Raw genomic sequence first — 23,352 nt, 5'->3', positions numbered from 1 at the left:
GTCCATTCACAAATCAGAAATGCAAACAGCATACAGTCATATATGTGCCAGGCCTCTGCATTTGTTAGGCTCATGGCGAGAGGAACCATTGATTTTTCATACAGATAGATGAATTCCCTACTGGATGCCTGCCAAACCGCAAACTATAAAGAGTCCGCCATCTCAGTAATGTTTTGCCTCAACTTTAAACTAACTTTGGCCCAACTTCTCAAACATCTGTTTCCCTTGATGCTTGGCATTTGCAATCCACACTCCTAATGTGTAGACGAAGCGCCTGCAAATGTGGACTTCTGTGTGCACTTTACAGCAAGGCAGAGAGTATAAATAAACGAGAAGGTTCTGTGGGTGGTGGGACTCTCCACACACACACACACACACACTGCAGCCCTTGTACCTGCAAGTAATCAGTGTGTTGGCACAAACAGATTGGCACCTGTCCAAAATGGCTTACCATTTAAAATAGTGGAGATCAAGCAGGTGGAAACCGTAAGGCAAAAGGAGGAACAAAATGGCTCTTATTAATTTTAACTGCTCCTCTCACAAACAGCTACTCCCAAAGATTTATGACCAGCGATTTTTCACATGTTTAGAATCACCTGGGTCAAGCCCATATGTTTTGATTTTTAAAGTGTTTTGAGACCCTGACAGAAGACGGCATTCTACCTTGGACCTGCAAAGAACACAAGACACTGGAAGTCAAAACCCCTTTTAACTGAAATGCATTCTACAGGTTCAAAACAAAACGGCATGAATCCAATGGATCCATAAAGAAACAAGACGTATAAAATGTGGTTCAAAACGTTATGGTTGACTCCTGACCGGTGGGTGTCATTCACACATGGCAACACAAAGCAAAGCACAAAAAGGTCTGCTTCACTATAAACTGAAAGCAAAATTATTCACCCCCGTGTGTTTTGTGTCTCCACATCATACCCTATACTCAGATTTGCAGCAATTTAGAAATGTTTGCTCACCAAGTAGTTCAACAGATTTACATTACGAACTATAAGCTTCATGCTAAAATATAGCTAATGAATGACAAGGGTAAATAGTTTTCATTAATAAATGACCAAGCGTGCGCACACATACACACACACAAAAGCCTGCAATAAAAAGTTGCCCTACTTTAAGAACAATTTGTCATACACAATATTCTGTGCCTTAAGCATAATATTAGCAGAATGAAGCAGAAACTAATCATGTCATGTGACATCTCCCATGCATATCTATCAGGAGGGAGGGATCTTGATTTAAGAGTCATTCATGAAAACTAAATATCTCTAATTGTGACCAATGTGACTTGGCAACACAGATAGCATCAGAATGAGCCACTGTACCTCCTACTTTGTGAATAATTTGTGGGTTTAGAACACTGAATTTTGTTTCCTGTTCTTTGGGTAGATTCATTTCTGAATTCAGGGGAGAGAGGGGGAGAGAGAAACCCAAAGCAAGTTGCTTCAGTGTGACTTACTACAGTAAAGGAAACACAATGCAGTTTTTTGGAATGGTTCCACAGGAAAGGTCTGGTTCCCAGATGTTTCTCTCCTAGCTGCTTTAGCCATTTTAAGTAACTAATGTTTATGCATTCCCTGCATAGACAGCACAGGGACAAGAGATTCAACCAGAGAGATCATTTGCCATACTTTCATTCAGTGTCAATATAATTAGACACCGCTGCCATTTTCTGCCTGCTTGAAATTGGCATCACCACGTCCTACAAATTAGCTTGCCCCCCCCTGCCCGGTTTGTACTAAAAAAGTCCAGTTTATAAACTAGCTAAAGGTTGACTCAACAAAAGCAAAAAGTAAGAATACATCATAGACAGCAAAAGAGCTGTTGGCCAGCACTCGACAATAATTTCAGTCTAAATTCTTCTGCAACCCAGCCTTGTGATCCCCATCTGAACTGACATACTAAGAACATATGCTTGCACTATACCATCCCAGTTGTGGAGGCAAGACACATATCCACAGAAAAGGGGTATCTTTTCTTTCTCTTACAGCACAAGTTCAGGTATCTGCCAAGTGGTTACTGCCACTTTAAAACATGCAACTCTTTGTGGTGGAGCAAAAATTGCACTGCTGTGTTATTAGGTAGCGGCTATTCCCCTTCAGACTATTTCCAGCACTTGAAAAGCCATTAGCTTAATCTAACCCTTTTTGTGTTTACTGTCCCCTAGAAAGGCACTTAGCAATTTCCTTCCCAGCGGATCCCTTAAGCTGCCTCCCCTCCACAGACATACAAAAGGAAAAAACCTGAAGCAGAGAGCTTCTAAAATATCAGGTGTACATTCTCATTCCTCCATGCATGCATACTGAAAGACATGGCAAGTGGTGATGCCGCTATCCGCAGAGAGCTCAACAACAGAAGTGGACTGTGGTGGTTTTAAGGCTTTGGGTATGGCAGTGTTGAGTATGCCATATGGACCCATGGTCTGATTCAGTACAGGGTGGCATCCTATCCTAAACATTTATTAATTTTATGCACCACCCTTCTGCCCCATGGACCCCAGGGGTTAATGTTATGACTTCATGACCACTTTGTGGTGCTAGCTTTTTCGGCGGTATCTTTGTTCAAGGTGCTCTTTCATGTGCCTCCTGTCACTCATATTTGTCACCTTCTGTCCTCCAGTGTTTTGTTTAGGTAAGGTGCTAACTGTACCCATGCAATAGATCCCTGATGTGGGTTTTCTCATTGGTTTAAAGCAAGAGTGGGGAAACTTTTTGGTTCCATGGGCCACATCATGAGCAGGATTGGCCTCACAGGCCAAATCTGACAGGTCAGCAGGGTTGCTCACCTGCCAAAATCCCCTCTGCAGCTTTGCAAAGGAAGTCTGGTTCAAAGAGCATTTTGCTCGGTTTCTCCTTTAAATGGGTGAGAAGCAGCATTGGTGCACCCCACCCACTTAAAGGAAAATAGATTAAATTCTGCTGCCTAGGCCGCGCAGTCCTGTTCCCTGCTTGGAACAGGGTGGCACATACTATACAAGATTTAACCCTGCCTTCCTCTTATTCCATGACAGCTAAGCTTACTCAGGAGTATTCAGTGAGGTAGAATGTCTAAGGCTTTTCAGAAATCTAAGCGCATGCCAACTGAATTGCCTCTATCTATGTGCTTGCTGGCACTCTCAAAGAATTCTAAAAAGTTTGTGAGACATGACTTGTCCTTGTAAAAGCCATGCTGGTTCTGTTTGGGCAAGACTTGTTCTTCTACATGCTTGGTAATTCTGTCTTTGAACAATGCTTTCCACCAGTTTCAACAAAAATATATTGCTTGTTCTTTGTTTTAATTTTTTAAAAGTCGTGATATTCTGGAGCACTAATGTTCAAGTTTAAGATTGTTTCATTGCATTGCTTCTTAATCACAAGACAGCTTTGCTTGCATATGGAGAAATATTCTATTTTGGGCACACAGTGTGCCAAAGCTATTCATGAATAAACAAAGTGTTGTTAATGTGTAACATGAAGCCAGCTGTCAAAAATGTAGTCAACAGTGAAAAGGCTTCAATATAAGGAAAATTACTTTTGTCTCTCTAGAATGACAAGATTCTCCAACTTGGGATTCTCCCCCCTCAATAAAACAGCCAACTTCTGTCACACAGCATTCACATCATATTGGTTTTACAAATCTATAGTGTCAAAAATGTTTTCGCGTTGGTCCATTCGAAGCAGTAAAAAGGATGACTGATCAGAACGAGTAATAAGCAATCTTATTTTAATGGGAAGCAAATGTGTGGGAATATGATGCTTGATCGTTTCTCTTTTTTACGGTTCTTTCAAAAGTTGAACTGCATGCTTATGAAGAAACCTCTCTTTTTATTGTGCAAGGGGATCACTTTCAAAAATTACAGGAAATAAGTATTACCAAAATGCTTTAAAATGATAAAAAGCTAAATGGTGTTAATTTGAACATTAAAATGCTCGTCTGCAGACAAAAGCTGTTTATGCAGGGTTCTTTCCCCTAACCATTCAGAGGTCATGCAGAATGGCTATGAGTAGCTCACCTTGTTGCTCCTCCCCATAGTGGCGTCGCTCTAGTTTCTGGCTGCTCTAGGAACAACACTGCTTTGGGGAAGGGCTGCTGCAACATCCTCCCACATGGCCTGGGGGATTTTCAGGTTAACTGAGCAGCACATGGCAGCTCCCATGCACCAGTAAAAATGCAAATAGGGAGACCAGAATCCTGAAAAAGTTTCACACAACAACTGTGTTTGCAGTGTTAAGTAGCTAGATTCCGTTCTAAAAGCTTAAAGCTATCCTGCCATGTTTTGGGGGCAGAAATAAGGAATTGTGTTGGGAAAGCAATGTGCTTCTTGTTCTGGATATTAATAATTGGGGTGGGGTGGGGGATAACAAGCCACTATTACTCAGCCTAACCCACCTCACAGGGGATACGGGTGGCACTGTGGTCTAAACCACTGAGCCTCTTGGGCGTGTTGATCAGAAGGTTGGCGGTTTGAATCCCAGCGACTGAGTGAGCTCCTGTTGCTCAGTCCCAGCTCCTGCCAACCTAGCAGTTTGAAAGCACTCTAGTGCAAGTAGATAAATAGGTACCGTTCTGGCGGGAAGGTAAATGGCATTTCCGTGCGCTGCTCTGGTTTCAGTGTTCCGTTGAGCTAGAAGCGGCTTAGTCATGCTGGCCACATGACCCGGGAAAACTGTCTGTGGACAAACATCGGCTCCCTCGGCCTGTATAGCGAGATGAGCACCACAACCCCAGAGTCGTCTGCGACTGGACTTACCTGTCAGGGGTCCTTTACCTTTACCTTTTTAACCCACCTCCCAGTGTTACTGTAAGGGTGAACTGGAATGGAGGGGGCGTAAGCAACCATGAGCTCCTTAGACAGTAGCCAGGATATGAATGTAATAAGAAATAGATCGGCAATGGATAGCTCAGTTGGTTAGAGCATGGTGTTGATAACGTCAACAAGGTCAGAGGTTCGATCCCCGTAAGGGACAGCTGCCCATCCCTGCATTGCAAGGGGGGGGGGAGTTGGGTGAGATGATCCTCAGGGTCCTTTCTAACTTGTATGATTCTATTATTCTAAGATACGTCACTAAGGTTTTTTGGATACTACAAAAAGCACAAGAAATGTGGTTTATTGTATCACAAGTTAGGAAAAGCTACTTTTTTCAGGGGGGTAGGATGATTATGCCATTGCATCACACTTGGCAGCAAGATGCTTTGGAGCCAAACACGCTTATGGACTGAAGCTGCAAATGTCACAGGTTTTATTACATTTGTGACTGATACCAAAGTCCAATTATTGCTGACATTTGGGGTTTGGGGCTGAAATCTTGCAAAGGTCAGTGTGAACAGTGAAGTAATACTCCCTTGGAACATTTCTTAAAAGGAAAGCTGAACGGGACTCCCCCAGGCATAGAGCAGCTTATGATGGCTACTCTGTGTATTACTTAGCAAAACCCAGGACAAAAGCGATAGGATCTAATCTGCAACAAATGGGGCAATTATTGTATTATCTGAACTAGCAGTTTAAATTATACATGTTGGGAGAAGGGCAAATCTTGGGACGATCGCCGCAAGTAGAAAATCAAATCTGAGTCTGTGCTGTGTTTTACAGTTTAATTGTAATGCTTTTTATTCAATATTTAAACAGAACATTGAGTGCTTTAGGTGGAAGAGATGCTTTTAAGTACACCTAGGGGGCTTTAACATGCCTGGTGTAATGTTCTCCCTTTAAAAGACAGACACCTCGCCCCACCCAAAACTCCCGTCTCAATATGCAACATCACAATTTGTTTCTAAAAGTTCTATCCCAAAACAGGTTTGCTGTGTAAACGTGGGGTGGGGCTGCTGCTCAAAAAGGGAAGGAATCCATTTGGCATGGCTAACGCTCCCTGGGATGCATTGAGTAAGTTGCACAGTTCTTTGAACCCAGGCCAAAACAAGCTACGTTGGGTCAAGACTGGAGTCTGTGCTTCAATATTCAATTTCTTTGCAAGCCTTTTAACCCAGCGTAATTTAATTCCACCCAAGAGAACGTCCTTTTAACTTTCCTTAACAAAACTTCAGAGCATCAGAAGAGACTTCTGGATCAGGCCAGTGGTCCATCTAGTCCAGCCTCACCGTGGCCAAACAGATGCTTAAGACAGTGTTTCCCAACCTTGGGCCTCCAGCTGTTTTTGGACTACAACTCCCATCATCCCTAGCTAGCAAGACCAGTGGTCAGGGATGATGGGAATTGTAGTTCAAAAACAGCTGGAGGCCCAAGGTTGGGAAACACTGGCTTAAGAGAAGCCTGCAAAGCAAGACCAGAGCACAACAGCACTCTCCCCACCTGCAATTCCCAGCAACTGGAATATGGCCTCTGGCAGTGGAGGTATGACATGGCCGTTGTGGCTCTCAGCTGCTGATAACCTTAATCCTCCTTGGGCTTGTTGAATCTTCTTCTGAAGACATTCAAGTTAGTGGCCATCACTGTCTCCTGTGGGAGCGAGTTCTATCATTTAACTATGTGCTGCATGAAATAACACATTGTTTCACTCTGCCCCGAATCTACCAATATTCAGCTGCATTGGATGCCCACGAGTTCTAATACTATATACGAGATGGAGAAGCACTTTTCTCTATCCACTTTCTCTATGCTGTGTATAATTTTGTAAATGTCTATCATGTCACCTCTTACTTGCCTTTTCTCTAAACTAAAAAAATACCCAAATCCTGCAGCCTTTCCTCCTAAGGGAGCAGCTCCAACTCATTGCTTGTTTTACCCTAAACCAGCCTTTCTCAACCTGTTGTTGAACTACAACTCCCATCACCCCTAGCTAGCAAGGCCAGAGCTCAGGGATGATGGGAGTTGTAGTCCAACAACATCTGGGGACCCACAGATTGAGAACTGCTGCCCTAACTGGAACTGGGCACACTTTGTACTTTCTGAGATGTTAAGCAGAGGGAACTCAGCTGACTGAAGTATACCAACTCTGTGGAGGAAGCAAATACCTGACCACAAAGCAAAACCTGGAAGGGAATGAAATTATGCCTCCTAATTCTCTAAAAACTGAGAAAAGGCTCAGAGCAGCCCAAATGCAGTCTGCTTGCAAATAACTTGAGTGAGCTCAAGGGAACTCTGGAATGCGACTTTGGCTGAGAAGCAGAGGCAGCCCAGAATCCTGGTGCTGTTGAGAATAATATTAGTCAACTGCAATAAATTTACACTGTTACCAGAAAATAAATTAGTCATCTTCCCCCTTGTAAAAACAGATTTATGGCGCAAGGTATCAATAGATTAGTCTCCCCTATCCAATAAACAGCTCCTTACTTAGCAAGAGAATTGCAACACAATCCTATGCAAGTCTATTCAGAAGTCCTATTGAGTTCTGTGGGATTTACTCCCAGGTAAGTGTGTACAGGACTGCGATCTTATCAATTTACAAGACAAGCTAAACATTTTAATGCACCAACAAATTGGTACTATGCATCGATCTGAAACTATTCTGCTCTATTCAAGGAAAAAAATTGTTTCTACAGAAAATCCGGGTATTATTAAAAAGAATCATAATATCTGGAAAATGTGGCACAACTCTGGGTTCTCTCTAGTGCTGAGTACCCATTTTTTAAAAAAATGAATTGAAAGATTCCCCCACCTCCTTGTTTTGGCAGGAGGCTGTTTTTGAAATCTACATTCCATTCTCAGCCAAGCTTGGTGCAGATGTACAACTTAGCTGTGATGAAGGTGACAGGGAGAGTGTCATTTTGTAAAAAAAAAAAATGATAGCCCTTTTTACCTTTTACTTGGGTTAAGTGGGCCAATACTCATTACTTTAAACCTACTTTAAAGAGCTAGCAAAGTTCAAAAGTAATGTGCACAGGACAACAGCATGGTCAATTATAGTAGAAGGGTGAGACTAAAGGGACCAAGTCATAATTAAATTAATGTCAATATGGATGCTAGGATCAAACATTAGGAAGAACTTCCTGGTGGTCCAAGCTGTTTTGACAGTGGAACAGTCTGCCTTAGGAGGCGCTGTACCCTTGGTTAGAAGTTTTTAAGGCAGATGGCTACCTATCAAGAGTGCTGCAGTAGTGAGTTTCCTGCACTGGCAAGGATTTGATTGGACTAGATGACCTTTCGAGGTCATTCTATGATTCTGCAGGAAAGTGAGGCAGATGCAAAACACCTGCCACCACAAATAAATCACAAGAATGGCAGTAGTGATTGGAAAACTGAGGAAAGACAGGGCAAATGCCCCTGTGAGGAATGGGTACTAATAGTAATGGAAAATCATATCCAAAAAACATGGAGTAAATTGCACCTGATGTTTGACAGTACCAGCCCAAATTGCTTACATTTGGGTAAATTTTATTCAGTCTTGAAGCCTGTTGAATGTAATGTAGTATATGTAAAATACTGTGTATTTTTCCACATCCACTTCCATAACTGATCAGGGATTTACTTTAATAAATCTGCCTCCCATTATACTTGGCATTTATTTATTTTTTCACTGTTTCTGAATTAGAGCTAGTTTTGTAAATGATCTCTTAAGTGATCCATATCATGTCAATAAATAGTTTAATATCTGTCTTACTCGGCAATACTGGAGGGAAAGGATCAGTGCTCAACCCATATCCTACTGGATAAAAAGGTAAAGGGACCCCTGACCATTTGACCAGTTGTGACCGACTCTGGGGTTACGGCGCTCATCTCGCTTTATTGGCCGAGGGAGCCGGCGTACAGCTTCGGTAGCATGACTTAATTATGCCTTCTTTTGATATTTTTCAAAGTTCAACCATTCCAAAACAGTCCCAAAGCTTCATATTACCCAACAGCTCTTTCCTTTCAAACTGTGCATTATTCCATTGTGATTAGTGGTGAGAATTCTGGGCTCTGCCTATCTTGAAACTTTCCCCAAAATAATCTTAATAATTGATACATTCCAACCATCGGGTAGATTTCAAATTTGCAACATACCTTGATGATGATGATGATTAGAATTTATATTCTGTCCTATACCCGGGGGTCTGTTTGAGATCTGTTACTGTGTTTCTCATTAACCAAGTTTTAAAATGAGCTAACATAGCAGCACACCGCTTGATACGGAGAACACCTGCTGATAAAAAGTCTAAAAGTCTACAATAGTTTTCAGTCTGTGTCTTTCCTTATGCACTGAACTTATTACAGCTATATTTTCTAGAGAACCAAAATATCTGAAACACATCAGATGGAAGTAATTTTTATTTACCAACTTACCTTCTGATAGCATTCTTTTATTCTAGAGCAGGCATGGCCAAACTTGGCCCGCCAGCTGTTGTTGGACTACAATTCCCATCATCCCTGACCAGTAATAAGTGTTGCAGTTCTCTGTATTCAATATGTCTTTAAACCGCAGCAAGGAGGACACCTCATTTCCATGTATTTACATCCCTACAGACCCTGTCCTGCCACTTTCTTCTTACTGGAGTGAAGTTCAGCACTAGGTGCCAAAAGGAAGGTTTGAATGAGATTTACATCTGGGCGTCAAGATGCAGAAAAACTTTTCCGTAACTGAAAAATCTAGAGAAGAAATCATGGCACGATCAGATTCATGCTGGATGCAATTAGAAAAAAAGTCAAGCCAAACCCCCCAAGTACCTTTGTTGACAGTTCCTCTCCACAACCCCAGAAATCAAACCAAAACACACACACATCTTGTGCTTATATGCAGGGATTATGAGATCATAGTATGAGAGAACATACTGATAAAAACAGAGTGTGTGAAGAAAAATGGTTAATGCAAGTGACACAGCGAATAAAGTGGGGAGGAATGAGTGACTGCATTGGTGAGACAAAGCTGTAAGGCACGTCAACGTTTTAATTAAAAAATTATGTAGCAGAGATGATGCTAATGAGCCAATAATCTCAAGAGACCATTTCTACAATTCCTGTCTAGTTTCAATGCCCTTATAAGCCCGAAGTGAATAGTTATTTTTTTAAACCTAGTAAAAAACAACCCCACCACACTTCTTTAAATACCACAAGCGTCTGGCATTAATCATGGAAGACCATGTGGAACTGAGGCTGACACACTATGACTCACCTAAGACCAGACAGTTGAGCTTGGTTCAGGTCTGCCATAGCCAAGAACTATCTGCTGGAATTAATTCTTTCCACCAACCCCTTCTGTCCCTTCAGAGCTGTACACGGCATCTCCACTATGCAACCCAGGCTCTCCGCATCCCAATACCTGGAAGTTCTTCATAAATATCATCGAATGCCTCTGTGCTTGGTTGCTGAGAAGGAACGCCACTTTCCTCAATGTCATCATATTCTTCTTCATCTTCCTCAAGAATATCTTCAGATCCCATGTCTGTTCAGAAGAATGCAAGAGCTATTCAACAGGTACCCACCCAGTGAACACAGCCATAAGGAATGCGAAAGAAAAGCAAAATAATTCTGACGCTTCCATTTTAAATCCAAGCAAATTCAATGCCCCAGTTCTAGCTTATTAAGAGATGCCTCTGAAATACAGGTGTGACTGTTTTCATTTAGCTAGCACCAGCTGAATAAAAACAGGCACATCTGTATTTCAGTGGAATTTAACTAAGTAGCATGTCCTCAGTTTATTACTATGTATATTTCTTTGGAAGCAAGTCTAGCCGAGTCTAGAAGAACTTATACCCAAGTGCGCAAAGGATTCCTTATTCACACTCACACAGAAAGCTGAAATCAGGAAACATGTTACACAAAATGGCCACAATGAAATGCCAAGATCAATAAACAGAAAATCTATTAGAAAGAGATAACGATTGAAATTCCAACATGCACTGTAAACTAAGGCTCTTTTCAACAACTAGCTTACCTCGTATTGCGTGTCTCAACGTCTTCACCCATTCCACAGCTTCCTTGGAAGTAGCAGCTGTAAACTGTTCAAAAAGTTGATTTTACTAGTCGGAATCATGAGCATAAAAATACAGCCAGCACAGTATCAGTAATGAAAAGAAAGTAACATTCTTGTCACTTCTTCAAGGCACCATTAGCAATTCTTTACATGTCTTCTGGTACTTTTCTTGCAAGGATGCTTCTTATAATGTACAGTTAATTTTGACAAATTTACGTAATTGAAGCAGAGGATGATGGATTTGGAACTCTGATCAGCAGCTGGCAGCTGTGCAGAAAAAAAAGCTGCTTCTCTTCATCAATGTCAAAAGCAGGACTGATGAACAAAATTCGCCCTTGACAATTAGAAGACACCCATGAATTTCTTTAGACTGCTGGGTACAGTTTTCTTTAAAATGTTCTTGTCAGATTCCAACACAGTACCTGACAACTTAATTAACTGGCTTTCAACTGCAATCTCAGATATTTAAAACTTATTAAACTTACATTCCACACTGATGCCTAGCTGATAGATCTTGAATCACATAGCTGATATGTGCCTTTAACTTAGATTTCCTTCCCTGTCCTCTAAGCAATACAAGATATGTTTAACATTTGGGGTTTAGATATATATATATATATAATATATATTTACATTATTATTCATCCGAGAGCAGACCTATTAGATAATAGATATTTAAATATAAGCTGTGAAATGGAACAGTAGATAAAAATGGTATATTGGTTGTTCTTATCCAAAAAGATAGTATAATGTTTAATCTATTCATATACATATATATATGAATGAATGAATGTACAAGGTAAGCAAATCAAGAGTTACTTTTTCTTGAACATGTCAGGAGTTGTTTTATTGAAACGTTAATGTCTTCATAACTGGAACAGTAACAGTTTTTATCAATTTAATTTCAAGATGACATAAGAAGTCCAACCTGATAAATGCGTTTATCAGGAGCAGCGATTTCAAAACAGCAATCTTTCTTTCCATCCTTCCGAAGGGTATTATTCATTCTGACGGTGTAGCCATCTATAGCAAATTCACCTTTCTGTTGTTTGTCTGTCGTAGATAAAAAGCAAAGATAGAACTTCATTTGCAACGCTGAACGTGAATGGCACGGCAGGTTATCATTTATTCAGATTTTGTTTTCCATTTCATGAATATTCGAGAGAATAGGTTAGACGTTATTAGCCGAATGGTTTGGGTGATGCTATGAGTGATTAAAAAAAAGAAAAGCCTCTCCTTTAAAGAAAAGGTACAAACAAAGCACATTTTTATGAAAGCTGCCTACAGAATCCCCCAGGATGATACTTACAGATGGTCACATTTAGTGAGAAGTACATGCAATGATTTCTGTACCCAGGGAGAACCAAGAACTGGAACATGGAACTTGCAAGACAAGTGCATCATAAATCAGTGTCTCTTTCTGGTTCAGTAGCCACTGGAAAAATCTGTCCAGTGAAGAAGAACTTACTGATCTCCTTGGTACATCTGCCCCACTATTGCATCTCAAAAAAGAAGAAGTGAACTTCAGAGGCTGTTAACAACATCTGTAAAAGGGGGTTCTTCACCTACTGACCAATGTGAAGGAATCTAAAGGAGCCTACAAAATGCTCAGCTTATTCTGACTTCTTCTGAAACAACCCAAAAGCCAAGTAGCAGCATACACAACCATTTCAAGATAAAGGTACCCTCAGGACAAACAGAAAATTGCTTTGGAGACCTCTTTGCATAGCCTTCTTAACATATTCAGCTATGGTCTGGGGAAAAGAGTGAACACTAAACAGGGTTGAAGTATACTGACCACCCTGCTATTTCGATAAAAGCAAAGCAAGCTAGGAAACTTCTGAGAAAGCTCTCACAAATTTGAATATCTATCAGCATAATGTTCAGGGCCTACATGTGCAAAGTACACCGGGGAGAAACAAAGAAGCATTGTGCACATTATTCTAAGCCAAACCATGGCTTAGCACAAACATGCAAGCTGCTAACGAGACTGAAGCCACATTGCACTCCTATGAGGTAAACCAGCCCATGGTTTAGCACATTGTCCAAACCCACCTAAGCTTGTGGTTTGTCCTGCTCTAGACAAACCATGAGCTCTGGCCAACGTTTGTTCTATGGCTTACCACTTGTGGCTTTTCAAACCAAACCATCGCTGAGCTCAGAGCAGCCCTGCAGCAGCAGGACCAAGGGAGGAGCAATGCAGCAGGTATCTCTCTGGGAACCTCTGCATTTGCACTAAGTCATGGATTGGCTTAGCGCTACAATACTAACCAGGTCAATGAGTGAACCAGTACGTTTCCGAGCACAATTCAAAGTGTTGGTGCTGACCTTTAAACCCCTAAATGGCATCAGCCCAGTATACCTGAAGGAGCGTCTCCACCCTCATCGTTCAGCCCGGATACTGAGGTCCAGCTCCGAGGGCCTTCTGGCAGTTCCCTTACTGTGAGAAGCGAAGTTACAAGGACCCAGGCAGAGGGCCTTCTCGGTAGTGGCACCCGCCCTGTGGAACGCCCTCCCATCAGATGTCAAAGAAATAAACAACTATACAACATTTAGAAGACATCTGAAGGCAGCCCTGTTTAGGGAAGTTTTTAATGACTGATGTTTTAATGTATTTTTAATCTTTTGTTGGAAGCCACCCAGAGTGGCTGGGGAAACCCAGCCAGATGGGCGGGGTAGAAATTAATAATAATAATAATAATAATAATAATAATAATAATAATAGCCAATATACATAAGCTAACTGTCCTGCATTTTGCAACAACACCATGCAAACCATTCCTGGGTCTAAATAATCAAAAGCAAAACATTTTAACATGCATCAGGAAATAAATAATCTCCATTAAACTTGTGGCATGCCCATGTTGTACTAGCTCCAATTGACTAGAGGAATAGTTAGAACTGTTCTTTTGCTGTAATTCACCAGCAAGTTTCCATGAGACCTAATGCCTGGTGCCAAATCCTCAATATCCCCCTTTTCTTTAAAATCAGCACATTTCTAGGCCTCTTATGAGGGTTCTGATCATACCTTTGAAAATGTGCAAAGTCTTACAAAGCTCCCAATTGCCACTCATTCATGCATATTCTGCAAATGCTCGCATATCTATTTCAGAATAAAACTGCAAAATGGTCAATGATATAGGCGAAAGAGTGCCTATATTCTTGACTTGAATAATTTGTGTTGAGCATAGAATCCAAAGTCTGTTAGTGGAGCCTACTAACTGTTATCAGCCTAAGGCGTAACTGAACTAGTAAAGTGTACAGATTGAAGAAGTAGCAAATGTGGCACTGCAGGTCTGTATCAGAGGGAGGATTACAGATTATATCTCAGACTAAGGTGGCCGGGAAAGAATTTTGCTGCCTAGGAGGTGAACGGATATACAGGACAGCTCTTCACAACAGAGGAAGGCCGAAGAGTTGACCATTCCATTTCTAGAAATGATAACCTGGGATGCCATTAATATAACGTGAGAAAGTAAACCAGGGCCTGCTATATATATCTCCTCTTGCAAGAACTAAGAATCATTTAACAAAATAGGCAGCAATTTTTTAAAAAGTTGTCAATAGGTTTTTTTTCACACAATCAAAACCATGTTGTGTGTAGCCAGGGGGTGTCACTAGGGTAAACTGCATAGCTAAATTCCAAGTAAACTAAACACAAAGAGGGTTAGACAAAGTCATGAGTGACAGGGTCACCAGTGGCTACCAGACTGGATGGCTAAGGAATACAAACATGCGCAGAGTCACCCCAAATACCTACAAGTACAAGAAGCTGGAAGGAATGAGGGAAGTTGCCCTGTGACTTCTCTTACATTTCCTCAGACGTAAATAGTGCTGCCTACTACCAGAAACAGCTGTTTTGTCCTTAAGGTAAGAGCATCTACTGGCAAGCATCCGATAGAGCTAAGCTTGATTTACTGGCAATGGTATTCACATACAAAGCATGCTCAGCCTTCTTACAGAAGTTCATTGATAGGTAAAAAGGTAAAGGACCCCTGGACGGTTAAGTCCAGTCAAAGGTGACAATGGGGTTGTTGCGCTGATCTCGCTTTTAGGCTGAGGGAGCTGATGTTTGTCCACAGACAGCTTTCCGGTATTGTAGCCAGCATGACTAAACCGCTTCTGGCGCAACGGAACACCAAAATGGAACCAGAGCACACGGAAACACTGTTTACCTTCCCACCACAATGGTACCTATTTATCTACTTGCACTGGTATGCTTTCGAACTGCTAGGTTGGCAGGAGCTGGGACAGAGCAGTGGGAGTTCACCCCATTGCAGGGATTCGAACCGCCGACCTTCTGATCGGCAAGCCCACGAGGCTCAGTGGTATAGACCACAGCGCCACCCACGTCCCTAAAGTTCATTGATAATACATTGGACATGGAGCAAAACTCAAAGCAATTATTATCTACAACACCTTCATGGCATGCCTGGAAAACGTTCAGGAAAGGGCTCTTTTCCTTTCCAATGGATATAATTTAATTATATTTTGCAGAGGGCTGATACAGCAAGAGTTTGCATGCAAATATGCTTTCTCTCCTCTGTGTGTGTGTCTTTGCTCAAAATTGCTGTTTCTTCACTCACACATAGATGGAGGTGAGATCTGTCACAGGGCTGGGTGCTATATCATCCAAAACCAGTTTGAAGTCCATATAGTGATATCGGTTTCATAATTTTTGACCTGGCAATATGTCACAAATCATGATGTGTGTGCGTGCGCATGCGCTATCCAAAAATCACAATGCAGAAAAAAACACACAAAACCAGCAGGTGCCTCTCCATAGCTCCATTCTTATTTCAGACACTGAGATATATCAGTTTATCATGATGTTTAGCTGTTGATATATTGAGATGTTGAAAACCAGATATTGCCCAGCCCTAGCTGTCAACTTCCAAACCCTGGAAGCCTCTCCCTTTCAAGAAATTCGAGAGACACCTTGAACTACAGTGGTACCTTGGGTTACATATGCTTCAGGTTACATACGCTTCAGGTTACAGACTCCGCTAACCCAGAAATAGTGCTTCAGGTTAAGAACTTTGCTTCAGGATAAGAACAGAAATCGTGCTCTGGCGGCGCAGCAGCAGCAGGAGGCCCCATTAGCTAAAGTGGTGCTTCAGGTTAAGAACAGTTTCAGGTTAAGAACGGACCTCTGGAACGAATTAAGTACTTAACCCGAGGTACCACTGTATTTCCTAACTATTAGCTCCATTGACAAAACATCTACTAGTCAATCTGGACCATTAACAACAAAACGTATGGCCAGCCAGCAGCTATAACAATAATTACTTGTAAACAACAGAATTAAATGGTGCTGCTAACATTCTTGCAATGGCCTTTGAAAACAAATTTTGCAATCATACTGCCTTCCTAATAAGACTCACAGTGGAATCCTAGTAAAGATTCATCTTCAAGCTGCAAGTAGTTCCAATTCAGCCGAGAATCATTAGAAATTCAAAAAGCAGTTAACCATTTTCTGTAATAAAAAGTTCAGTAGATCTGGGTTCTTTTCTACCTCAAGGGAAACTCCGATGCTATAATTATGAATCAAATTTATTTTTCTGCCTCTGAATGTAGCCCTAAACATTTTTTAACAGGCAGTACTGTAAGGGCATTCTCCGAAACACCTGCTGCAGATAGAAGGGAAATGGACCTGTGCTGAAACAAGGGAATGTCTTTCACTTTTCACGGTAGCATCAGTCACTAGTTTGAGCCTTCTTAATTGCTTTTCTTTAGTCTTACTTGAACTCTGCTTATGTCACAAGGCAACCTCAATGAGGAGGACAGATCTACAGGTCATGCCTAAATAACATGAGTTCTCTGCCATGTATGATTGTTAAAAAACAGATTTCCTTAACTTCACAATCTAAACTGTCTGCTCAGACAGTGCTTCTGCAATTAGTGCTACTGCAGTTGTTAAAAAACATCCTTGAGCTAAAGGATGTTTGCCAAGTGCCAGATTTGGTATTTCCTGAACAAGACTTCTGCACAAGAGACACAAAGAGTGTTAGCATAGCAAACATCTCAGAAAAGGAACAGCTGGCCTTTAATATTAATTAATTTGATATTTACACTGCACACACACAGATGCACGCACACACATTTCTGGAGGTGTCCCCTTCATCAAGTCTATGTCTAAATACACAACAGAACTCCTAGAAGACACCACTCCTTTCCCATGTATGTTTAGTTTGCTGCGTATATCAGTCCGCCGTGGGTATATAACTACAGTAAGCCTCTCGCACAGCTATAAGCAAAAATGCCCATTCTCAGAATTTTGTAGCAATTTAGAAGCAGAATGTATTGGTGTGCATACTAATGTCAGCTTTCAGGGTGGCCTTAATTTTGCAGCACACCTCATGGCATATCTATGAAGAGTCTCTCTCTCCCTCAAACTTTTGTATAGCAACTAGTGTGTCTTGGTGTACAAGTAACTTCTTGGGCTTCAAGCAAAAACCATTTGGAGGCACACTCCCCAATAATTTCAACAACATGTGTACCAAGTACAGTGGTGCCTCGGGTTAAGTACTTAATTAGTTCCAGAGGTCCGTTCTTAACCTGAAACTGTTCTTAAGCTGAAGCACCACTTTAGCTAATGGGGCCTCCTGCTGCTGCCGCGCTGCCAGAGCACAATTTCTGTTCTCATCCTGAAGCAAAGTTCTTAACCCGAGGTACTATTTCTGGGTTAGCGGAGTCTGTAACCTGAAGCATATGTAACCTGAAGCGTATGTAACCTGAGGTACCACTGTATGCTCAACGCAGTGGGGTGGCAGTTCCTGGGCACACTGGCTATTTTGCACATGTGAAAACCACAGATAAAGCCAGCAAGAAAATGCTGGCAACAGGCTACAATGGAGGCAGGTGGCTCCTGGCTGCCATTATTAGTTATTAAGAAAGGAAATAGTGAGATGCAGGAGGAATTGCAAGAGACTGAAGTACTTGGAAGAGAACCAGGGAGCACTAGATGGCACAATGGGCACTGCTCACTTTTGTGGAAGTTGCCAGTGTGCACGTGCCAACTCATAAATAAGAACTGCCTCCAGTTTTTTAACTACTGCAACCAACCATCTTTCATCCGACTTGTCTGAAATTCAGAAAACATCTGCCCCTCACCCAAGAGATCTTCTCTACCAAATTTCACAATTATAGGACAAACCACTTTTGGAAGGGGTTATATAATAAACAGCAATTTTAACATGGAATGAAATACATCCTAAGTATAGAGGTGTTCCCACAATGCAAACTGTTCTGCCTTGCAAATTCAAGATTGTCATTAATTCCATCTGGAACTAAATTGAGACAAGAAGATGGTAAACAGGTACGAAACTTCAAAACCACTTACGGAGGGGAGGAGAGAAGAAGAAACAATAAAGGAAACTAAGTGGCGATAATCCTAAGGCATCTTGAAAACTGATCAAAGTTGGGGGGGGGGGAGAACCTATCTGAAATTCCAAAGCAAAGAACAGAAGAGATAAGACAACATATAGCAGCTACAGTACATTCACGCCATCTGGAAACACAGAGACCATTATACAAAGGCAATGAATGTTGCACGAGAATCCGGAATGCCTCAAAACAACAGGGCGACCCTAGAGGTCTGCAAACAGTCAACCGCATTGCACTGGTTTCTAAGATAAACTACAAATTTTTACAATACCTTTGTCACTTCCATAATAGTAGAAGACTGTTGGAGTCAGAGCACACCACCGCTTTTGCCACTCAAAGCCAAGAAAGCTGTGGTCTGCAATTAACACAATCTATATTAGATGGGCATTCTACACAAAATTCAGTAACACACTTCATAGCTGTTTCCATTACAGATTTTCTTTTTTAAGGATGGAACTGACTTCTCAATTAAAAAGCAGAAATGTAATGTTGGAACAAAAAATTTTAAGCAGTGTAAATAAACAGTAACATAGGCTTTATTATTTCTACTGTATTTTTTGTTAGTCAAATAGGGTATATAGGTAAGTATGTGTGCTAGTATGTTTTTTTTGTGTTGGGGGGGAGAGGAGAGAGAGATATATATTTTCCTAGGACTTTCCCCCTTTCCTTGAATTATCAGTAGGTGGTTGAAGAATGGCAAAACTTTAGACAAGGAAAGACTAGCTATTTTTCAACTTCCAGCATAGTGCGTTAACAGTTCCAAGTACATCCCACCAAACTTTTCTTGAACTTTAAACACTGCCCAGCTCAGTCTTGCTTTACAGCAATCTTGTATGACGGAGGGACTACAATGCATCCCCTTCAGAAGTCTAAAATTTGAAGAGGCAGGTTACACAAATTTGCGCATCTTCATATCATTTCCAACTTAAATTTTGCTTCTGCAGCTTGTAAGGTCTTAAAATCCATAAGGGGGGGGGGGCTCTGTTCTTAAAATAATTGCATCCAGCAGTTCAATCTACAGAATTATGCTTGATCCTCTCTGCACTTCCAAGGTGTTTAGCAATACCTGCTGAATTTGGGAGTTAGTCTAGCTACAACAGGGAATGTAATTCTTACAATATATAATTGTGTTTCTTCAGGTAGGCCCCGTCCTGCATAACTGACACGGCACACACACACACACCATTTGAATGGCAATGCCCATCCTTGGCCCCTAGGAGTTGGCTTCTATGGGGAAGAGCATAGAAATCTCTTAAAAGGTAAAGGTAAAGAGACCCCTGACCATTAGGTCCAGTCGTGGCCAACTCTAGGGTTGCGGCGCTCATCTTGCTTTATTGGCCGAGGAAGCCAGCATACAGCTTCCGGGTCATGTGGCCAGCATGACCAAGCTGCTTCTGGCGAACCAGAGCAGTGCATGGAAATGCCGTTTACCTTCCCGCCGGAGTGGTACCTATTTATCTACTTGCACTTTGACGTGCTTTTGAACTCCTAGGTTGGCAGGAGCAGGGACCAAGCAACGGGAGCTTACCCCGGCACGGGGATTCGAACCGCCGACCTTCTGATTGGCAAGTCGTAGGCTCTGTGGTTTAACCCACAGCGCCACCTGCATCCAGGAATCTCTTAGGACTGGCTAAAATTCTCACTGTGACCTGGCATCCCGCCCCTGCCCTCACTGTAAGACTTCACAGCCCATGCTAGTTCTTGAAAGTCATGAGCTGTGGGAAAAGGGAGAAGGAAAGAGAGGTTTTTAAACATTGTAACAGGATTGCAATGATCCAAAACAGCACATTCAGTCCCATGTTGACTGCAGTGCCCCACGTCTTCATGCTGTTCATCAAATTCCACCCATTTTTAAAGGTCTCTTTATAGCACCCTTAAAAATAGCCACACACTTTTCAGGACTCTCCAGTGAAAGCCACTCATCTCGTGGTTTTAGTCTTCTGAATACTTCTTGCTATTCCACTAGCTAAGAGTTCTTCCCACCTGTGCTACCAGTGACAGCAGTTGCAATGGGGAGCGGGAGAGAGAAGCCATAATTTAACTTTTCCAAAGCTGCTTACCTTTTCTGCGTTTTTCCAGGTACCCGGATTTTAAAACACACTGAAGGTCTTGTGCCGCAACTGGAAGGAACTGATTCCCTGAAAAAAAGAGAAAAAGTAGAGGGGTAGTATTTTTAAAAAAGCATTGGCAAATCGTTATCAAGTGGGGGGAAATATAACCACTAGTTATTAGTGAATGTTCAGTATATTTGTAGACATGGATCAGTCCCACTTTTAAGCCAAGATGGTGGGGCTTATAAGTGTGAAATTGTTGTATTCCATTCCCTCTTCCAGGCAGCCCTCCTTCTATGGCTTGGGAGTAGTTTCCTGTGTTTTAGGAGGAGAGACACTTGGTTAGGAGCACTCTACTTTCCTCAAGCAGCAGTGCAATTGCAGGAGACAGCATTCATAACACCAGTTCCAAAAATAGCCTAGAACAGATACTAGTTACTACACAGATTGGTGAAGTAAAGAGTGCATCTGAGCATGCCTGTCTTTTATTACAACCAAGGTCCACAAATATAAAAGTAAGCATATCCCCAAGTCTTATCAACAACTGGGGTGCATCCTATACTGATGGTTAATTTTTGAGACAGCTGGCATTTTTCTTGCTACAGAAAAAATACGTAAAACATCCTTTCATAGAGTGTTTTCACTCGGCATTATTTTAGAAAAAAAATATTTTAAAAGGAATGAAAAAAATTAGCTTATGAATAGCACCAAAGGGAAGATTTAAGCAATCAATTAATTGACACCAATTTTTTCCCATCATGGCAGCTCTAAATAATAGTCCTTTGAAGATTTGTTACATCAGTAACATTAATTACACCTTAAGATTTAAGATAACATACACTATGAATTATTCTTGACATCTTTTATTAGTACTTAAACTCATATTTCCTATACCAGGCATTGATGGACACCTGCCAGTTGTCAATTTATACCACTAGGGTGCTCCAGTAGTCAGCAGAATTGAGACAGAACTCTTGAAAGCAAACATTTCCCCTCATATTTTTTTTTAAAGCTTTACCATTTTACCATTGGTTGCCTCTTTGCTACACTTCAACAAATACTGGAAATAATTAAACAGTAATTAATTTTCTCCCTTTAGTTCCCATATGCTCCTTTTTCTACATCACAGTAGTTAAGAGAGGCATTGCATGGATTTTAAAGGATCAGATGGAGTGCAACTGCAAAGCAGGCAATTACCCAACTGTCAGCAAATTACAATGATCACCAAGAGCTCTTGGCATCCAGATCCAGGTTGGCATTGGGCAACATGAATAATCATTTCCCAGCATGACACTCTAGGCAATCATGTCATTCACAGCATTGTCTGCATGCTTTTGGGTTACTGGAGAGAAATTTCATCATCAACATGGAAAAGACTGGGGAGTCTCTGGTTATGTCATCTGGCAAAGAGAGCAAGGACTTCTTTGCACAATCTGCTTAAATCAAACCTCATGGCTTCTTGTTTCCAAGGCATTGTAGCAGTGCTGCTATAGCAGGCTAGCCATATATTCAAGCTGGTACTGCCATAATACATTACCTTTCATATCTTCTTTCCTTAACCCCCCCCAAATGAAAAAGTGCAATATTTTCCCCCTTCTGCTATGAGGCACAAGTTGAATAACTTCCCACAGTTATGAACCATCAACACCTTTTTGCTTAATACTGCCAATAACAATAAAGTTTCATTTCTGCATTGGTAATGCACTATTTATTTTGACAGGGTTTCACAAGTGGCTAAGCTTTTCCTAGTGGCCACGCACATAAGTAGTCAAATGACCAGTTGCATTTTTATTTTGTGTGCTAGCCCAAGGCCACTGCAACATCCAAAGAAGGAAGGGGGGGGGGGACAGCAGTCACTACATTTGCAGTAAAACCATGATCAAATCAACCAAAATTTCTTGTTACCCAGAAAAAGAAGTACAGTGGTACCCCGCAAGACGAACGCCTCGCAAGTCGGAAAACCCGCTAGACGAAAGGGTTTTCCGTTTTGGAGGCGCTTCGCAAAACGAATTTCCCTATGGGCTTGCCTCGCAAGACGACAGCCCATAGGGAAATCTCCGGGACAGCGGGGAAGCGCAGCGCGTCTTCCCCACTGTCCTCGGACCTCCTCCCGCCGCGCGGCATCGGAACGAAGCTCCGATGCCGGGCGGGGGGGGGAACGCCTCCTCCCGCCGCGCGGCATCGGAACGAAGCTCCGATGCCGGGCGGGGGGGGGGAACGCCTCCTCCCGGCGCGCGGCATCGGAATGAAGCTCCGATGCCGGGCGGGGCGGGGGGAACGCCTCCTCCCGCCGCGCGGCATCGGAACGAAGCTCCGATGCCGGGCGGGGGGGGGAACGCCTCCTCCCCCCCGCGCGGCATCGGAACGAAGCTCCGATGCCGGGCGGGGGGGGAACGCCTCCTCCCCCCCGCGCGGCATTGGAACGAAGCTCCGATGCCGGGCGGGGGGGGAACGCCTCCTCCCCCCCCCCCCCGCGCGGCATTGGAACGAAGCTCTGATGCCGGGCGGGGGGGGGAACGCCTCCTCCCGGCGCGCGGCATCGGAACGAAGCTCCGATGCCGGGCGGCGGGGGGGGAACGCCTCCTCCCGGCGCGCGGCATCGGAACGAAGCTCCGATGCCGGGTGGGGGGGGGAACACCTCCTCCCGGCGCGCGGCATCGGAACGAAGCTCCGATGCCGGGTGGGGGGGGGAACGCCTCCTCCCGCCGCGCGGCATCGGAACGAAGCTCCGTTGCCGGGCGGGGGGGAAACGCCTCCTCCCGCCGCGCGGCATCGGATGGCTTTCCTGAAGACTTGGGGTGGGAGGAGGGTTTTCCTTCCCACCGCCAACATTCAGAATGCTGTTCTGAATGTTGGCGGCGGGGAGGAAAAACCCTCCTCCCACGCAAGCCCCGGGAACAGAGGGAAAGTGCTGCGCGCCTTCCCCTCTGTTCCCGTACCTGTCCTGAAGGCTTGCGGTGCGGAGAAAAGCCCTTCTCCGCACCGCCAGCCTGGCAAGCGGTTTCCCTAGGAACGCATTAATTTATTTTCAATGCATTCCTATGGGAAACCGTGCTTCGCAAGACGAAAAACTCGCAAGA

The 23,352-nt window shown here is 42.8% G+C and overlaps 1 protein-coding gene across 1 annotated transcript in view; it reads right to left on the bottom strand.

Annotated features, from left to right (window-relative positions):
* Positions 1-23,352, bottom strand: part of SKAP2 (src kinase associated phosphoprotein 2) — a 102,367-nt gene that overhangs the window by 31,313 nt on the left and 47,702 nt on the right. The window contains exons 5-9 of the mRNA XM_081164865.1: positions 20,282-20,359; positions 18,493-18,576; positions 11,764-11,888; positions 10,797-10,860; positions 10,182-10,304 (exon numbers count right to left, since the gene is read on the bottom strand). Coding sequence (XP_081020991.1) covers positions 10,182-10,304; positions 10,797-10,860; positions 11,764-11,888; positions 18,493-18,576; positions 20,282-20,359 — 474 coding nt within the window. The remainder of the gene's footprint in view (positions 1-10,181; positions 10,305-10,796; positions 10,861-11,763; positions 11,889-18,492; positions 18,577-20,281; positions 20,360-23,352) is intronic.

This window comes from Podarcis bocagei (genome assembly GCF_964188305.1).
Source record: "Podarcis bocagei genome assembly, chromosome: 12".
Classification (NCBI taxonomy): domain Eukaryota; kingdom Metazoa; phylum Chordata; class Lepidosauria; order Squamata; family Lacertidae; genus Podarcis; species Podarcis bocagei.
This window is presented reverse-complemented; position numbering and strand designations above follow the sequence as displayed.